General features: G+C 38.7%; 1 protein-coding gene and 1 long non-coding RNA gene across 2 annotated transcripts in view; one reads left to right on the top strand and one right to left on the bottom strand.

Moving 5' to 3' along the window:
* The window catches only part of LOC126757929 (uncharacterized), an 85,955-nt gene that overhangs the window by 40,856 nt on the left and 26,319 nt on the right, over positions 1–18,780 (top strand). The gene's annotated exons all lie outside the window — the stretch shown is intronic.
* LOC126757921 (methylenetetrahydrofolate reductase) lies at positions 11,255–18,607 on the bottom strand. Its single transcript, XM_050471848.1, has 3 exons — positions 17,661–18,607; positions 17,156–17,244; positions 11,255–11,746 (listed from the first exon to the last, which is right to left on the bottom strand). The coding sequence occupies exons 1-3, from the start codon at positions 18,211–18,213 to the stop codon at positions 11,357–11,359; spliced, it is 1,032 nt and encodes a 343-aa protein (XP_050327805.1). The 5' UTR covers positions 18,214–18,607; the 3' UTR covers positions 11,255–11,356.

The following is an 18,780-nucleotide window of genomic DNA, read 5'->3' as shown; positions in this document are numbered from 1 at the left end:
ACAATCTGCAACAAGTACATACAAACAGTGGCATCTGCAACAATGAAACTGTTGACATTTATATTGACAATGGAAAATTCTAACTGAATTTCGGGAAATTTGTAGATGACGAAAATTGGCAAAGAAATAAAAATGAAGTCGAGTTGAATTTCAAATGTGAACATTAATACACATACTATATGTAGAGAAATTCTCAGAAGTATTACAAACCACTCTCGGATACGCATTCGCATATGGTAGAGAAGTTCAGAGTCGCTTGTGTGTGTCCCGATCATGTGTAGTAATGAGCTCATTGATTTAATGTTCCGCAAAAGTCTGCAGTTTGTTGTTTGGGGAGCTTCGAGCTCCTCCATAATAAGTGTTCTAGAACAAATTGAATCCTCAAGGTACGAGCTTTAGTGATTGCCAGCACTGGCCTAACATAAGGTGTAATTAAAATCATACAAGAGGATTTCGTCTCAAGGAAAGGATCATTCGAAAAACATTCTTCCGCATATATTTTTTGAAGATTATCTCTTTCATAAGTTGGCCGCGGCAACGTCTCAGATGGTTCAACCATTGAGTCCAACTTTCGATGACTCGTTTGAGCAATTCGACTGGTAACTGGCGAATGACAAGTGTGATGTTTCGCTCCACTGAATCGAAGCGGAATTGCCTGCATAGAGTGTAGACTTTACATAACGTCACAGGAGAAAGTATAACGGTGTGAGAAAGTCACACGATCTTGGTGACCAATCGACCGGCCCAAAACGTGAAATTACCTGCTCACCGAAGTGTTCTCTCAATAAATCCATTGATTGATGCGGTGTGTGGGAAGTGGCGCCGTCCTGTTGAAACAAAATTTCGCAAAGATCACGAGCTTCAATTTCAGGTATTAAATAGTCGGTTATCACGACGCGATAACGGTCGGCATTGATTGTTCTCATCATCATTGTTCTCACCGGCATATTTTTTGAAGAAATATGGCCCGGTAATTCCACGGACTCACAAACCATGCCAAACCGTCTTTTTCGAGATGAAATGGCAGCTCTTGAATCTCTTCACGTTGCTTGTCGTCCCAATTGTGCAATTTTACTTGTTTACATACCTATTGGCCCAGAAATGAATTCGGCGTTAAACGAAATTTGGCTCGAAAATGTCGGATCTTTTTGGAACTTTATAAGAGTCGTCGTTTGGGAAGGACCAGCGGATTCAGTTCTTACACGCGGCTTCAGTTCTTGTACGATTTAAATTTCTCGGCGTAAAATGCACCAAGTCGTTCCATACGTGAGTCCAAGTTGCTGCGAACGGCGCCAAATCGACTCTTAACTCTCAGCTACGGCTACTATATTTTCTTTACTGCGTGCTGGACTTGGTCTATTCGGTCGAATATTATCCAATATGAATGCTGGCCCTCAAGATGGGTGATGGTATTGCGAAGCTCGCGGCTGCGGCTCAGTAGACCGATTACGTTGACCATAAGTTGAGCGAAGCGCGCGAAACTCATTCTTTACAGAATTTTCCAAGATATCAATCGTGTCGAGCTTATCTGCGTAGACAAGCGACTTCATATAGCCAAAAAATCGGGGTTAAATCTCATGGTCTTGGAGGCCGCTTCACAGACTCAAGACGTGATTTAACGCGGTCACGAAAAGTTTCTTTCAATAAATTGATTGTTTCGTTGGTTGTATGCCATGCAGCGCCGTCTTATTAAAACCAAAGGTCGTCCACATCAACATCGCTTCATTCAGGCACGAAAAGTTCATAAATCATGGCTCTACAGCGTTCCCCATTGATTAAAAAATTATGACCGGCTCCATTTTTTTGAAGAAATATGGATTTCCTAAGAAATATGACCCGATTCTACTATTTGACATTTTTGACAATAATATCATCAGGAAAAACTTTCTCAGATCTCTCAGATTGATCCGATATTTTTTGTTAGTATTAAGATATAGGCAATAAGGATCTCAAAGTTTTATTCGGAAGTCTTCAAGACTACTTTTGATAATGGCATGTCGCAAAGTTAAACGAACTGGATTTGATTATTGTGTGAAAAGCGATTATTATAATTGAGTGGTTGCAGTCCAATTTCGCACATTTTCAAACTATAATTTAAGGGACTGACAATGATATTATGTACCAAGTTTTGTAGAATTTAATCAAGCAACTGCTAAAATTCGGGATTTCACCTAAAAGAAGGCGGTGCCTTGCCTATTATCCATTTTTTATACAAACTCACTTGAGTTCCATCCGTACCATCTTTACTGTAAAAATTAATAATATATTTCTTAATCTTTCTTCTAATGATGCTAGTATGATCATATAAGTACGTGTAAACATATTACCAAAAATAACTTCATAAAAAACACAAAATCCTCGATATTTCTATGCCGGCGTCTTCTGCCGGTTCATAGTATAACATCAAAAGGTGGCGGAATCACTTATTCCAATCGCAAATTGTTTATACAACTGTTGCCAAACCAAAAAAGATGCCGCAAAGAGTCGCACAAAAGATTCTTTGCCAAAAAGCAAAAACATATAAACACAAAATGACGAAAAAACATTAAAACAACATATTTCAATGAATTGTTTGCCCTAGAACACAAATCGTTAAATAATTGTGCTCGTATTTGTTTTCACTTTTTTCGTTTTGCTTTTTATTTTTATTTTTTTTGTTTTGTTTTGTATTTCTTAATACTACTTCTATTATTGTATAGTATGTCGTCGAATCGCCAAGTGGTTGTTGATCAAATTGTCACTCAACTCATTTGTTATTACACTTCCGTCCGCAAAGTGCCAATGCCAAAAAGTTAGCAACAACAAACAACGGATGATTTTAATGGCGAACAGTGGAGCTTTGTGTAGTAATATGTATCATATGTATGTCTAAAGCAGACATATATGTATACCGAAACTAGTCTCAAATAACCATGAGAGCAAGCAAAGAGAATATTTATCGCTCGTAAACCGCCGACTAATATGAAACATTTTGGTCAAACAGGATGGTTTTAAAAGGTGATCAATTTCAAGGTTCCCTACTTTTTTAATGAAAAAACTCAGAAACTTCAAATTTAATGAGAAATTGGAAATAATTGGAAAGATCATTATTTAACATGTATTTTTTGAAGACTTTTTCTTCTTCTTAATTGGCGTAGACACCGCTTACGCGATTATAGCCGAGTTAACAACAGCGCGCCAGTCGCTTCTTCTTTTCGCTACGTGGCGCCAATTGGATATTCCAAGCGAAGCCAGGTCCTTCTCCACCTGGTCTTTCCAATGGAGTGGAGGCCTTCCTTTTCCCTGCTTCTGCCGGCAGGTATTGCGTCAAATACTTTCAGAGCTGGAGTGTTTTCGTCCATTCAGACAACTTGACCTAGCCAGCGTAGCCGCTGTCTTTTAATTCGCTGAACTATGTCGATGTCGTCGTATATCTCGAACAGCTCAACGTTCCATCGAATGCGGTATTCGCCGTGGCTAACGCGCAAAGGATCATAAATCTTTCGCAGAACTTTCCTCTCGAAAACTCGCAACGTCGACTCATCGGTTGCTGTCATCGCCCAAACCTCTGCACCATATAGCAGGACGGGAATTATGAGCGACTTATAGACTTAGCTTTTGTTCGTCGAGAGAGGACTTTACTTTTCAATTGCCTACTCAGTCCGAAGTAGCACCTGTTGGCAAGAGTTATCCTGCGTTGAATTTCTAGGCTGACATTGTTGGTGGTGTTTACGCTGGTTCCAAGATAGACGAAATTATCTACAACTTCAAAGTTATAACTGTCAACAGTGACGTGAGTGCCAAGTCGCGAGCGCGACGACTGTTTGTTTGATGACAGGAGATATTTCGTCTTGCCCTCGTTCACTACCAGACCCATTTCTTTTGCTTCCTTGTCCAGCCTGGAGAAAGCAGAACTAACGGCGCGGTTGTTGAGGCCAATGATATCAATATCATCGGCATACGCCAGCAGCTGTACACTCTTATAGAAGATGGTACCTTCTCTATTTAGTTCTGCGGCTCGAACTATTTTCTCCAGAAGCAGGTTGAAGAAGTCGCACGATAGGGAGTCGCCTTGTCTGAAACCTCGTTTGGTATCGAACGGCTCGGAGAGGTTCTTCCCGATCCTGACGGAGCTTTTGGTGTTGCTCAACGTCAGCTTACACAGCCGTATTAGTTTTGCGGGGATATCAAATTCAGACCTAGCAGCATAAAGGCAGTTCCTTTTCGTGCTGTCGAAAGCAACTTTGGAATCGACGAAGAGGTGGTGTGTGTCGATTCTCTTTCACGGGTCTTTTCCAAGATTTGGCGCATGGTGAATATCTGGTCGGTTGTTGATTTTCCAGGTCTAAAGCCACACTGATAAGGTCCAATCAGTTTGTTGACGCTGGGCTTTAATCTTTCACACAATACGCTCGATAGAACCTTATATGCGATGCTGAGGAGGCTAATCCCACGGTAGTTGGCGCAGATTGTGGGATCTCCTTTTTATGGATTGGGCATAGCACACTTAAATTCCAATCGTTGGGCATGCTTTCGTCCGACCATATTTTACAAAGAAGCTGATGCATGCACCTTATCAGTTCTTCGCCGCCGTGTTTGAATAGCTCGGCCAGCAATCCGTCGGCCCGTGCCGCTTTGTTGTTCTTCAGGCGGGCAATTGCTGTTCGAACTTCTTCATGGTCGGGTAATGGAACGTCTGCTCCATCGTCATCGATTGGGAATCGGGTTCTCCTTCTCCTGGTGTTGTGCGTTCACTGCCATTCAGCAGGCTGGAGAAGTGTTCCCTCCATAATTTAAGTATGCTCTGGGCATCAGTGACTAGATCACCTTTGGGGTTCTACAAGAGTATGCTCCGGTCTTGAAACCTTCCGTAAGCCGCCGCATTTTTTCGTAGAATTTTCGAGCATTACCCCTGTCGGCCAGCTTATCAAGCTCTTCGTACTCACGCATTTCAGCCTCTTTCTTCTTCTGTCTACAAATGCGTCTCGCTTCCCTCTTCAACTCTCGGTATCTATCCCATCCCGCACGTGTAGTGGTCGATCGTAACGTTGCGAGGTAGGCAGCCTGTTTTCTCTCCACTGCGACACGGCACCTCCTCGTCGTACCAGCTGTTCTTTTGCACTTTCCGAAAACCAATGGTTTCGGTTGCAGCTGTACGTAAGGAGTTTGCAATGCCGTCCCACAGTTCCCTTATACCGAGTTGTTGACGAGTGCTCTCAGAGAGCAGGAGTGCAAGCCGAGTAGAAAATCGTTCGGCTGTCTGTTGTGATTGCAGCTTCTCGACGTCGAACCTTCCTTGTGTTTGGTGGCGCGCGTTTTTGCTGCACAGAGGCGGGTGCGAATCTTAGCTGCAACAAGATAGTGGTCCGAGTCGATGTTAGGACCTCGGAGCGCACGCACATCTAAAACACTGGAGACGTGTCTTCCGTCTATCAAAACATGATCGATCTGGTTGGTGGTTTTTCGATCCGGAGACAGCCAGGTAGCTTGATGAATCTTCTTATGCTGGAATCTAGTACTACAAATAACCATATTTCGGGCCCCGGCGAAGTCAATCAGCCTCAACCCATTTGGGGATGTTTCGTCGTGGAGGCTGAATTTACCGACCGTAGTGCCAAAGATACCTTCTTTGCCCACCCTGGCGTTAAAGTCGCCAAGCACGATTTTGACATCGTGGCGGGGGCAGCGCTCATAAGTGTGCTCCAAGCACTCATAAAAGGCATCTTTGGTCACATCGTCCTTCTCTTCCGTCGGGCGTGGGCGCAAATCAGCGATATGTTGAAGAACCTCGCTTTGATGCGAATTGTGGCTAGACGTTCATTCACCGCAGTGAATGATAGTACTCGGCGACGGAGTCTCTCTCCCACCACGAATCCAACACCAAACTGGCGCTCCTTTATATGGCCACTGTAGTAAATGTCACAAGGACCTACTCGTCTCTGTCCTTGTCCCGTCCATCGCATTTTTTGGACGGCGGTGATGTCAGCCTTTATTTTCGCGAGGACATCAACCAGCTGGGCAGCGGCACCTTCCCAATTAAGGGACCGGACATTCCAGATGCATGCCCTCAATTCGTAGTCCTTATTTCGTTTGCCATGGTCGTCATCAAAAGGGGAGTCTCTCATCCGAGGCTGGTTATACCTATTCACTGGGGGTGTTTTTTTACGTGGCGGGTCCCAAACCCAGCGCACAACCCTATGCAGGGATGTTTCGCCTTCTCACTTTAGCTCGCCTTCAAACGGATGTTCTTAGGCTACCCAGAGGATACTTGGTCAAAGACCGGAAGTAGTGAGCTGCTTGAGCCATGTGTAAAAGAATCGTTTCTGGCCACTCCCACGAATGGCGATCAGAGAACTCCATCCTCCTACACATGACTCCATCCCCCATTTTGAAGACTATCTTTTTTAAATTTTGGCCACGGCTGCCTCTCAAATGGTCCATCCGTTGTGTCCCATAATTCCACCGGCCTACAGGCCACACCGAACCGTTGTTTTTTCTGAATGAAATGACAGCTCTTGAATCTCCTCAGGTTGCTTTTCATCTCAAATGCGGCAATTTTGCTTGTTTACATACCCATTGAGCCAGAAATAGGATTCATCGCTTTGGCTCAAAAACTTCAAAACTTCTTGGAACTTTTCAAGAGCTCATAAAGCGAAGCGTGGTCTATTCGGTCGACTATTTTCCAATAATAAATAATGGGTTTCAAGATGGGTGATAATGTTGGGAATAGTACGTTCAGTAAACCGATTATGTGATTATGATTATGAAATACTTCGTAATTTTATGCTATATACTACCATTGTTAGAAAGTTTCCATGTAAATCGAACCTTTTCCTTCGATAATTTGATGTAATTTTAAGGATAATTTCATAATGCCACTCTAATAGAAAAGCTATTGGCCCCCAAGTGCGACAATCGATTTTCACAAACTTCTTTGAGGCGCATTTTGCACCAGCAAAATATTTCGGCATAACCTGGAATAGGTAGTAATCACGTGGTGCCTGGACTTTAGAAATCCTTTAACCAAGCTTCTGGAGCTTTTGGCAAGTCAATATCGATGTGTGTTAGCTGACAATGTCCTTATGGAACACTATGCATCTCACATTCGAATTAAGAGTTTGGTAGAGGAGCAGCTCATAGCAGATGATCCACTACCAGCCACAACAAGCACATAAGGAAGCCTTCTTAACCGCCAATCCTGGCTAGGGCACCGCTTTGAGCTCCTCGCCGAATTCGACCACGACCGTTTTCGCATGACGTTGTCTTAAATGACGCAGTTTTCATCACCAATAAACATCCGCTTCAGTATTACATAAATAGATTTTGTTGCAATTCCAAGATCGAACATAAAATTGTAAAATATTTTCTATTTTCTCTTTGCTGGTGTTCATTTTTAACGCATGTTTACACTATCCCAAAACTGTCGGAAAAGTTTTGTAGTACGAACTCATATCTTTCTAACGCTTAGTCCTAAGGTCTATTTTGCCGTCCCCTAAGTCACAACAACTCACATAGCCCCAGCACTAGTTGCTATTGATGCGATGTGATCCCTATTAGGAAACATGGATTCAAGGTCCTTTATCATGCGTCTGCAGACTGCTTTTGTTAAATAAGTGCTTTTTGTGCTTTCAATAGTGCAGAATGCGACAATTAGCTGGAATTTATCCCTTGGGATAATAATTACGTTTTTAAACCTTCTAAGGTTGTAACCACCCATTAGCAACTTGGCCTGGAGCAGGCCTTGGAGTTGTTGCCAACATGAAAACCGGATTTCGTATTTTGTCAATAGAATAAATTCGAAGTTGAAAAAAAGTTACAGCTGTTCAAAAATGAGTGAAAATAATGAAGAAATTCGCTATATTTTGAAACTTTTATATAAACAAGTAAGGAAAAGCTAAGTTCGGGTGTCACCGAACATTTTAAATTCTCGCATGATAAAGTGATAATCGAGATTTCATTATCCGTCATTTACATATTTTTCAAATACCGTATTTGTGTAAAGTTTTATTCTGCTATCATCATTGGTTCCTAATGTACATACATATATATTATACAGAGAAGGCATCAGATGGAATTCAAAATAGCGTTACATTGGAAGAAGGCGTGGTTGTGAACCGATTTCACCCATATTTCGTACATGTCATCAGGGTGTTAAGAAAATATTAAAAACCGAATTTCATTGAAATCGGTCTAGTAGTTCCTGAGATATGGTTTTTGGTCCATAAGTGGGCGACGCCACGCCCATTTTCAATTTTTAAAAAAAGCCTGGATGCAGCTTCCTTCTGCCACTTCTTCCGTAAAATTTAGTGTTTCTGACGTTTTTTGTTAGTCGGCTAACGCACTTTTAGTGATTTTCAACATAAACTTCGTATAGGAGGTGGGCGTGGTTATTATCCGATTTCTTCTATTTTTGAACTGTATATGGAAATGCCTAAAGGAAACGACTCTACAGAGTTTGGTTGACATAGCTATAGTAGTTTCCGATATATGTACAAAAAACTTAGTAGGGGGCGGGGCCACGCCCACTTTTCAAAAAAAATTGCGTCCAAATATGCCCCTCCCTAATGCAATCCTTTGTGCCAAATTTCACTTTAATATCTTTATTTATGGCTTAGTTGTGACACTTTATAAGTTTTCGGTTTCCGCCATTTTGTGGGCGTGGCAGTGGGCCGATTTTGCCCATCTTCGAACTTGAAAAAAGTTACAGATGGAGCCAAGAAATACGTGTACCAAGTTTCATCATGATATCTCAATTTTTACTCAAGTTACAGCTTGCACGGACGGACGGACGGACAGACAGACATCCGGATTTCAACTCTACTCGTCACCCTGATCACTTTGGTATATATAACCCTATATCTGTCTCTTTTAGTTTTAAGACTTACAAACAACCGTTATGTGAACAAAACTATAATACTCTCCTTAGCAACTTTGTTGCGAGAGTATAAAAAGGGAAGAATGCCACCCAAGCCACCAATGAAATTTGTGAAGTTTACGGAGACAATGCTGTATCAGTTCGTCTAGCACAACAATAGTTCGCTTGTTTCCGTTCTGGAAATTTCGAAATTTCGATTTACACTGATGAAAGTTTTACTCTGATGGAATAATGTCTCTAGCAAAAATGGCAAAAAGTGGTCGACTAAAATGGTACATATTTATTTATTTATTTATTAGTGAAAATATAAAAAATAATTTTTTAAATTTATTTCAAATAAATATCATTACTTATTTATTTCCAAGTTCTTTGGTTGCAGAAAAAAATTTAAAAGCGATTTCATTCATTTCACCCAAGCCAACAACCATTCGATACAGTACAAACTAAAAATTCTTTAATACAATGAATGCTGGGTGATTATTTCAAGTTTTGCAGTAGCTAATTTTAATTACATACATACGTAACGTAAGAACAACGTTCACAAATTATTCAATTTTATTATCAAAACAGTCGTTCTCCAATTGTAACTTTTGGTGTGCTTTTGACTTTTTTGGTCATAATAATCGTGTGAGCAAAGTTCGCTATTCGTCGAATTAATGAAAATTTCGAGCGTACTTATTCTTTACATGTGCAAGTGCCAATACGACGAAGAACCGATCGAAAGGCAAGTGTTGCTGAAGACCGCGATTTGTCGATTCCCAGACGTTCTCGCGAATTTGTACTGCCTCAAACCACAGCTTGACGGATTTTGAGAAAGAATTTGGGCTTGCATCCGTATAAAACTGTTCTCACTCAAGAACTGAAGCCATTGGGTCACCGTAAACGTCGTAGATTTGCTGATTTTTCCTTGGAACAACTTGAAAATAATAACAATTTCTTAAAAAAAATCGGTTTCCTCGTGAGGCTCATTTACATCTAAGTGTTTCTGTAAAAAAAAAAACTGTAGACTCTGGTACGAAGAAAATGCACAAATTCGTTCTCCTAAATTGACAGTTTGGTCTGGTGGAATCATCAGTCGGTACTTCTTTCGAAATGAAGCTGGTGACACTATGATGATAACCACCTTTTTATGGTTGCAATTGGAAAAAGTTGATCTGGTCCCAACAAGACGGGGCTACGCACCACACAGCACGTGCAACAACCAAATTATTGCGAAAAAATTTTGGAGATTTTAGTTTTCCTTGATTTTCCCAATTTCTTGGAAGACAACTGACAAATGAATGACTGCGTATCAGTCAGAATTTACTTTGTTTATTCTACTGGTATGGTTGTGAGAAGTCCTGTTTTTACAAAAAAACAGGCAACCCATTTCCTTTATCCTTTTTCCTTCCGGTCGAGAGATCGTTGAAGACATGCCTCGTTCTGGACGACCTTCGACCTCTTCAACTGATGAAAATATTAAAAAAGTGTAGGTGCTTGAAAATCGTCAAATAAATGTTAAAGAGATGGCAATAGATTGTGTGGGATATTTTGAGTACGAAACGTGTTCTTGCTCGTCTTGTTCCGATAAAGCTAATTTTTTTTTTCGAAAAGAGTACCGTAAACAAGTTTCTTTGGACATGCTTGTTCGTACGAATTCCGTTTCCACATTCATGGAGAGCATTATAACTGCCGATGAGACATGGGTTTATGAGTTTGACATGCAAGCAAGTCAACAAACTTCGGAATAGAGGGAAAACACTAGCTGAAACCAGAAACTCATTGCTCATTGTTTTTTTCGATATTCGTGGTTTGGTGCATCATGTTTATGTTCCGGAGGGACAGAAGATCAATAAGGGTGGTTAGTACGAAGTTTCGGCGGTATTGAGAACATCCGTCGAAAACGGCCAGAATTATGGAAGAACAATTTCTGGATTTTATATGATGATAATGCACCATCGCATCGAGCCATGATTGTGACCGAATTTAAAGCCAATAGCGCAATGAATACCATCGATCAACCCTCGTATTCACCATATTTGGCTCCGCGTGATTTTTTCCGGTTTTCCAAACTGGAGTTGTCGCTCGGTGGAACCCAGTTTTCAGTTGATCGTAGAGATAAAACAAAATTCATTGAAGGAGCTGAAGGCCATCCCAAAAAGTGCTTATGAAAAGTGTTTCGAGGAGTAGAAAAATCGTTGGCATAAGTGTATCACATCTGGTGGGGATTACTTTGAAGGCGACAAAATAAATATTGATGAATAATTAAATATTTTGCGTTTTACTTACAACTTCCCGGTACTTTCTGGGTTTCCGATTTTTTCTTCTGGCTATTACAAACTTCATGACAAACATAATATACCCTATTTAAGGTATGTTGTTAAAAATTAGCTACTTCTCATTGTTACTAGTTCAAGGAACTTTACATTGTTTATATACAAATTTCTATATTCACTATAATTTACTATTTACAGTCTTATTTGAAATTGTTTGAATTGTGCTAATACAAATAACTTAAATTAGTTATGTACTTTCTGTCTGATTCATATTAAGAACTTGTTGTATCGCTTGCTGCACACTCTTCAAGCGATTCATGGTGAAAAAATGAAATCCATAAACATCCAAATTACTATCCAACAACATTTGCACCGTGCGCACCGCATTCTCCACCGCAAACGCCTTAAATGCCTTGCGATCTTCTTCTAGTTCCTTATATTTACTCAACTGCTCTTCGGGAATCACCGCCTTCACGATGTTCATTATGAAGTGCAAGATTCGCATGTTATCCGGCACAATAACGCCGACAATGATCGGCACCGTGATGCCGATATCGCGGCATTTCTGCACAAAACGTATAATGGACTCGGGCGTGAAGCAAATTTGTGTGACTATGAAGTCGGCGCCGGCATCCACCTACATATTGCGTAGACAAATAAATAAATATTGTGTTTTCATTAATGAGTAAGCTAGGCAAATATTAAATGTTTTTAATTACTATTTATATGTTTCATTTAACTAATTTGTTGGAATTTTTTCTTTCATGTACCGATTTTTCATTGTCATTTCGGGGATTTTTCTCAAACCAAATATTAATAATTGTATTATATCCGGTGTTTAAGTGCCAGTTAATGAGTTTAATCAACTTGTCGAGTTTTATTTTAAAATCGCTTGCTCATATAGCTTTTACGTTGTTCTACTTTTTGTGAGATGGGCATTCAGTATTCCAAGTATGTTAATTACAAGTTTCCTCACAATGAAATATCAAGTTTTTCAGGGGAATTACACACATAAGCTGGCCATACTAGCCCAGTTAAGTGTCTAACAACCGGTAGAACATTAATTTATATTTTGCACATCGTAAAACTCGGAAAAAATCAGGAAGACTGCTAGCTACGATATTCGCTCGTCATCATCATAGTAGTCCCCGCAAACTACAAATTTTCAATCGACATCGACCAATGGACTTTCAAAAACATTTTTATTGTACAAGTAGTATATATAATATAGAATATTTCGTCTGCCAAGGAATGACTTCAATAGGTAGGATAGACCTCTAGTGGAGCTAATTTGCACCTTCAATCATTAGCTGAGCCTCAGTGAAGTCAATAATTAACTTGCTCAACAACCAGGCAAATGTAGTATGAATGAAATACAAGTATGAGCCAAACATTCCGACTATTAAAACTCAAAAGAACGGACATAAGAGCTCAAGTTTAAAGAGCTTTAGTAGGAGTGCTTACAGGGCGCTAGGAACACCATATAATGGGTAGCTATCAGGATCTTCTAAAAGAATGCAAAGCTTTGCCACTCCACCAACATACTTATGTCTGATATTAAAAAAGAAACAAACCGGTATTGTAATGATGAATATCAGCTGATCTAGTCATTGATCTCAACCCGTCCTTGTATGTACATTACTTGAAAAAGAAAACTTTCACATGACAAATGTGATAAAGACAGAAAAGTACAAAAAGACTAGAGTCAAGTAATAAAGTGTAATAGTTATAGATTGACAGATTACGCGCGAAATTATAACGGGTTTTTGAATAAGAGCGCCACAAAAGTTGTTTTTAAATAAAACAAAAACGGTTTGGGATATCAATGAAATTCTTATTCCTGTGATGCCCTTACGTATGGAACTCGATTTCGCTTGCGGAATTCCAGACGCTGAACCAAACTTTCGACGGTTTTCAAGCATAGGTTGGCCGATACTGCTGCAATTTCACGTTCGATATTCGTTCGAAGTTCATCAATTGACGCTGGCTTGTTGGCATAGACCATAGGCTCGACGTAGCCGCACAGGAAATAGTCTAACGGCTTTAAATCGCACGACCAAGGCGGCCAATTGACCAGCCCATTTCGTGAGATAACACATTCACCAAACTTGGTTTTCAATAAATCGATTGTGACACTCGCTGTGTGCCTTGTGGTGCCGTGCTGTTGCAACCATATATTGTCCAAGTTTATGTCATCCAATTCGGGCCAAAAATATTGTCGAACGGAAGATGTACGACTCAATGACGCCGCCGGCCCATAAACCGTACCAAACCGTCATTTTTTCGGAATGCAATGGTGACTCATGGAGTACGTGTGTATTGCTGCCTGACCAATAACGCAAAATATGCTTATTGCTTATCATTATCAAGTTGTTGCTCAGCCCAATTTACGAACATACAACAATTCTGGTGGTCATGCGGCTTCAGTTCTTGAGTCAATTTGATCTTGTAAGGATGTAGGCCAAGATCTTTTCGCAAAATTCGCCACAACGACGTCACAGAGATGTCCAACGCTTGAGAACGACGTCTGAGGGACTGATTTGGGTCTTCCTCAATTGATGCGCTAGCGGCAGTAATATTATCGACACTACGCGCACTTCTTTGTCTGGTTGGCAGGGTAACAGTTTGTATTGTGCGATTATGACGATCATAAATTGGACGTAGCGCTTTTAAAGAGGCCACTGACTCCGAATTTCGGTAGTAAATTTTAACAATTTCGGCTTGTTGTTGGATCGTATATCTTTCCATGATGAAATGGCAAACCTTACTGAAAAGAAATGTCAAAAGAGCGAGAAGAAATATGACGTCGTTTGCTGGCCCTTTCGGTCTACTTTTGTAGCGTCCCTATTGAGAACCCCATTGTAATCTTAAAATTAAATTTATTCGTTCTTGAAAGTTGCAATATTTTACACAATAAGTAAAAAACTCCGATGAGTTTCATAATTTGTTAGTATTAAGCCACATATAAGCCATGCGTCATTTAATCTTTCATTCGGATCTCTATTGAAGAATTTAACATTGAAACAGATTTATTGACTTAAAGAGTGATAATCACAACAATAACTAATACTGACTCAAATAGAAAAATAGTTTTTTTCATGTTGTTGTTGCAAAAATGTTGTGAACCTCAACAGATGGAATCACTGTTTATTTACTTGCTACCATAAGCGAATGATCAATGGCAAGAACAAGTTCGCAATGTCAAAAATTAATTTTATAGGCTAAAAATAGTATGGCGTAAAAGTGCGTCAATTTCCGTCTGTTCTTGTTTTCTAAAATTTTGCTATGCAAATAGAGGTTGTTAAAGCTGTTATATTTATATTGAGATTATTAATTAAAACGAACTTAATTTCAATAATAATAGAGATTACAACAATTCATTTTCATTACTTAAAAATTAGTAATCAATTGTAAGTACAAATAAACTGTGATTTAATGATTAAGAACAGTCATGAATATGCAAAATATTATTTAGTTTTTTCGATTACTTTAATTAATTGTACGATTAATATTTAAATAATAGTAGGCAATCTACTTATATAAAATACTTAAATGTAGAACAATAAATGTCAAGTGCAATTACCATTAATGATCATTATTACACGCTTCTGATATCAACAGGGCTGGGTTAATGTTAGAGTTGAACAGTATGTTAACAACATTGCTGTTAAATTTTGCGGTTGAATATTTTACCCAGAGAATGTTTAAGGACATCTTTAACATTTGTTGTTCTAGTATCTATGTATATTACATAGATTAGATTTTAAAAATATTTTTCACAGACTAATGTTTTTTTATATATTTAATGAATGAGTGCAAATCTCTTCTTCAAATGTCACGTTTCTGAAAGCAATCTTAATCAAGCATCAATCGTATTTCTAATCTATAAACTTTGTTACTATATTTCGAAAGCATATTTTTGTTTTATAACACATAAAAGATAAGCTCTGCATTTTTTATGTATTTCAAAAGATTTCTGAAGTTATGCCTAGATGAATAGGTCTTTTATAACCAGTGATCCAGGTAGAGGTACTTTTTTCAATAGCCTTTTTTCGACAGATCACGCTTGAATCGTCTGAAGCTGTCATGTTATTTTTGTTCAGTATTGTTTAGTATTTCATCATGGAAAGAGTTACGTCTGAACAACGTTTACAAATCGTTCGACTTTATTACGAAAATTCACGTTCTGTAAAGAATGTGTTTCGCGCGCATCACTCAACTTATGGTCAGCACAATCGGCCTACTGAGCGTACTATTCGCAACACCATCACACATCCAGAACCAGCAGTCCTTATTGGATAATATTGTATTTAGTATAGATTTGCGAGAAAATGGTTACTCAATTGTATAAAGAACGTAAGAAAATTGGATTTAAGCCATTTTTAAATATATAAATATTAAAAAAGCGAAAAAACGTAAACTTCTGCTGCACCGAAGCTATAATACCCTTCACAACTGCATTTTTTGTAGCATAAGAGAATTTAAATGATCTCTATATTGATTTTAATCGGTCAGTTTATATGATAGTTATATGCTATAGTTCTTATATATCTGTGGTTCCGGCAAATGGGGCGCTTCTTGGTGAGAAAAAGACATGTGCAAAATTTCAGGTCGCCATCTCAGAAACTAAGCTACTATTCCGCATATATGTATGTAGTATATAGACGTGCAGACCGACGGACATGACAAAATCGACTCAGCTAGTCACGGCGATCATTTATATTATATTATATATACATATATTGAATAAGGTTCCCTACGTTTCCTTTTTGGTGCATTGGTACAAACATCGTGGCAAACTAATATACCCTGTTCAAAGTATGTACATATGTATAATAAATTCGAGTAGAGTAAGGTAATGACACCAATATACGAACAATGTAAGTTTGAAGCCAAACAAATTCATTTCTCGATATATTTGGGTTAATTAACCGTATCGACGTTCTATTTTATTTCTAATAATTTCATTAAAGCAAAAAGAACGGAAATAGTGGAATTAGAGTGGAAAAATGAAATCTGCAAAATGAATTTAATAACAGTAATTTTTGTGAAAATTAAATATTTTAAAGCGAATCTGTAGATACATATAATGAATATAATTGACAGCGTCTAGCAATAGGGATGACGATAAAAATAGACTGTCTGTTCTATTATGGCGTCCTCATCGGCCTCTATTTCGTTCGAAATGAGGCAGAACATGCCATAACCAGCAATAGCTAGCTTTATTTTTACAAAAATGTATGGTTTTAGTCGGTTATTTCATTATATGTGAATCTCATGGACAGAGGTTTCATTCAGTTTCGGAAATTGCATTTTTCGAAGATTTTACGAAAATGAAATTTCGTATTTTACGAAAATAAAATTTTTTGAAAATTTTAGTTTTTTTAAAAATTACGTTTTTTAAAAAATTAATTTTATTTATTTTACACATTTCGAAAATTTAATTTTTCTAAGATCGTCTTATGAACAGGAGTTTCGGAAATTGCATTTTTTGAAATTTTCAGTTTTCATAACTATGTACATTTTACGAAAATAAAATTCTTTGAAAATAAATATTTTTCGAAAAAACATTGTTCGAAAACCATATTTTTTCGAAAAGTACGTTTTTCGCAAATTTCACCTTTCGAAAATTGTATTTTTCTAAAATTGTCTCTTGGACAGGAATTTTGTTTAGTCGGAATTTCCTTTTTTCAAAAACTACAAAAAAATTAATTTTTCAAAAATTATAGTTCTCGAAAATTTCGTTTTTTCAAAAATTTAATTTTAGAATATTATGATTTTCTAAAATTATATTTATTTATAATAAAATTATATTTCTTCGAAACAGCATTTTTAATTTTTTTCGAAAATTACATTTTTAAAAACATTTTTCGAAAAATACGGTTTTCAAAATTTAGTTTTTCGAAAATTTCGTTTTTCGCAATTTAGTTTTTTTGAATATTAAATTTCGAAATAGATATTTTCTAAGGAATATTTTTAATTAAATCAACCAAACGGTGGTCCACTATTCACCACAGTCTTAAAAATATTAATAAATAGAACCCACCTTCTCTTTGAGGTACTGCATATCTTCCTCCATTGACTTAGATTCCGGATGTCCTTCAGGATATCCGCCAACACCTATGGATATTGTGTCTGCAAATGGCAAAGAAAGAGAACTTAAAGAGTGAATTCAAAAGCTTTCAGCTAGCGATGCACGTGCGACAAAGTAAACAAACAGAAATCAAGCTAACTCCACGCGCTCATCTATCATGAGAGAGTGCTGCAAATGCATTCTGCTATCAGCTCGTGTAATCAACTATTAAGTATTATACAAACAAATAAATAAATTAATTATACAAGCACATGCAATGCGCTGGCAATTTGCACTGATGTAATAAAATGCACCGTGTTGAATATGACAACAGCAAAATCGAAGACTAATTTGGAATATTTGAAAATGCAACAGTAAATTACTTGAATGTGTAAGCACCAATGTTTTACAATTATGACAAGCAACTATCTATAGATAGCACGGGATATCAGTATAAGCTAGCTCAAGTGTCACTTACCGCCGCGTTTACTGCGTATATACTCGACCATGTCTTTTGCGTGCTGAAATTGTTGTTGCGGCACCACATCATCGCCGCGCAGCGCCAAAACGTTCGTGAAGTTCAGTGTTAAAAAGTCGTCGAGGCGCCGGGAGTCGGCGCGATAGCAAGTGAAATGCGGCATCACCACCACATGTTGTTGTAGCTGGCGGCCCAAGCTGATTGCTTCGATCGCGTTGACATCCTCAACGTTCGCATAGTCCCGACCCAACCACACAAGCGATGTGAAAAGCGGCAGCAGCACGTCAAAACTATTGTAGTCCAGCAGTGATGGTTGCTTGCCATAAGAACGCGCCGTCAGCTCGATACCGTAGAAGAACTCTTTGGCGGCGATTTTTTCCTTAAAAAGCTCCGCCAACTTACGCTGTTCGGGCGCCTGTTGTTTGCTGGAGAAGCGCACATAAACCGGGTGAAATTCCGGTCGCGGCGCTGTTGGAAGCGGCACGTGTCCACCGCAAATGCTCGTAGTCGCATTGCAACTATTCGTCGCCGGCACATAGTCGGGATTATGCATCGTTCTCTGTATTCTTATATCACTTATTCGGAAATTTAGTTTTAAAACTAAAATTTTGTTTTGATATTGCGTTAGCAGCACTTTTAGTTGTGCGTCCGTATCCGCAGGCGATAGCGATCTGATTGACGAATAGTTTATCGAGCAACTGAATGCGTTCGCTGCGATGGAGTGATATTGCCGATGACTTCAGCGTCGCGTAAAAAGCTTTAGTGCGCTCGCAATTCGGCGGTGTTTTGAGCGGCATTAGGGTGGTCATGTTGAAAAGCTGCTCTTTGCTCAGTACACAAACACAGCTTCAGCCTCTCTGGCATGCGTAGATGTGCGCTCTTGATTAGAAAGAAAATCAGAAATTTGATTGACCCAACTTTGACATACCGTGTTGGTAGTAATAATAGAAACGTGTTATTTACACTTTTTGGAAAATCGTCCGCTTTGGCTTGCTTTCGAATATCAATCCTATAGTTACCAATTGGCAGAAACTATTTTGTCTACCTTCACGTTAAAATTTCTGGCCTATTTTTGACGATGGATTGCAAAAAAAATACACACGATACCATTCGGTTTTCG

The sequence above is a fragment of the Bactrocera neohumeralis genome, chromosome 5 (genome assembly GCF_024586455.1).
Source record: "Bactrocera neohumeralis isolate Rockhampton chromosome 5, APGP_CSIRO_Bneo_wtdbg2-racon-allhic-juicebox.fasta_v2, whole genome shotgun sequence".
Classification (NCBI taxonomy): Eukaryota; Metazoa; Arthropoda; class Insecta; order Diptera; family Tephritidae; genus Bactrocera; species Bactrocera neohumeralis.
The sequence above is the reverse complement of the archived record's forward strand: the minus strand, read 5'-3'. Positions and strand labels throughout refer to the sequence as shown.

Excerpts from the sequence above, each read along its gene's own strand:
- LOC126757921 (XM_050471848.1), bottom strand. The coding sequence starts at position 18,213 with ATGCATAATCCCGACTATGTGCCGGCGACGAATAGTTGCAATGCGACT. Across the intron at positions 17,245-17,660 it reads TATACGCAGTAAACGCGGCG|ACACAATATCCATAGGTGTT; the intron begins GTAAGTGACACT and ends TGCCATTTGCAG. Across the intron at positions 11,747-17,155 it reads TGCAGTACCTCAAAGAGAAG|GTGGATGCCGGCGCCGACTT; the intron begins GTGGGTTCTATT and ends CGCAATATGTAG.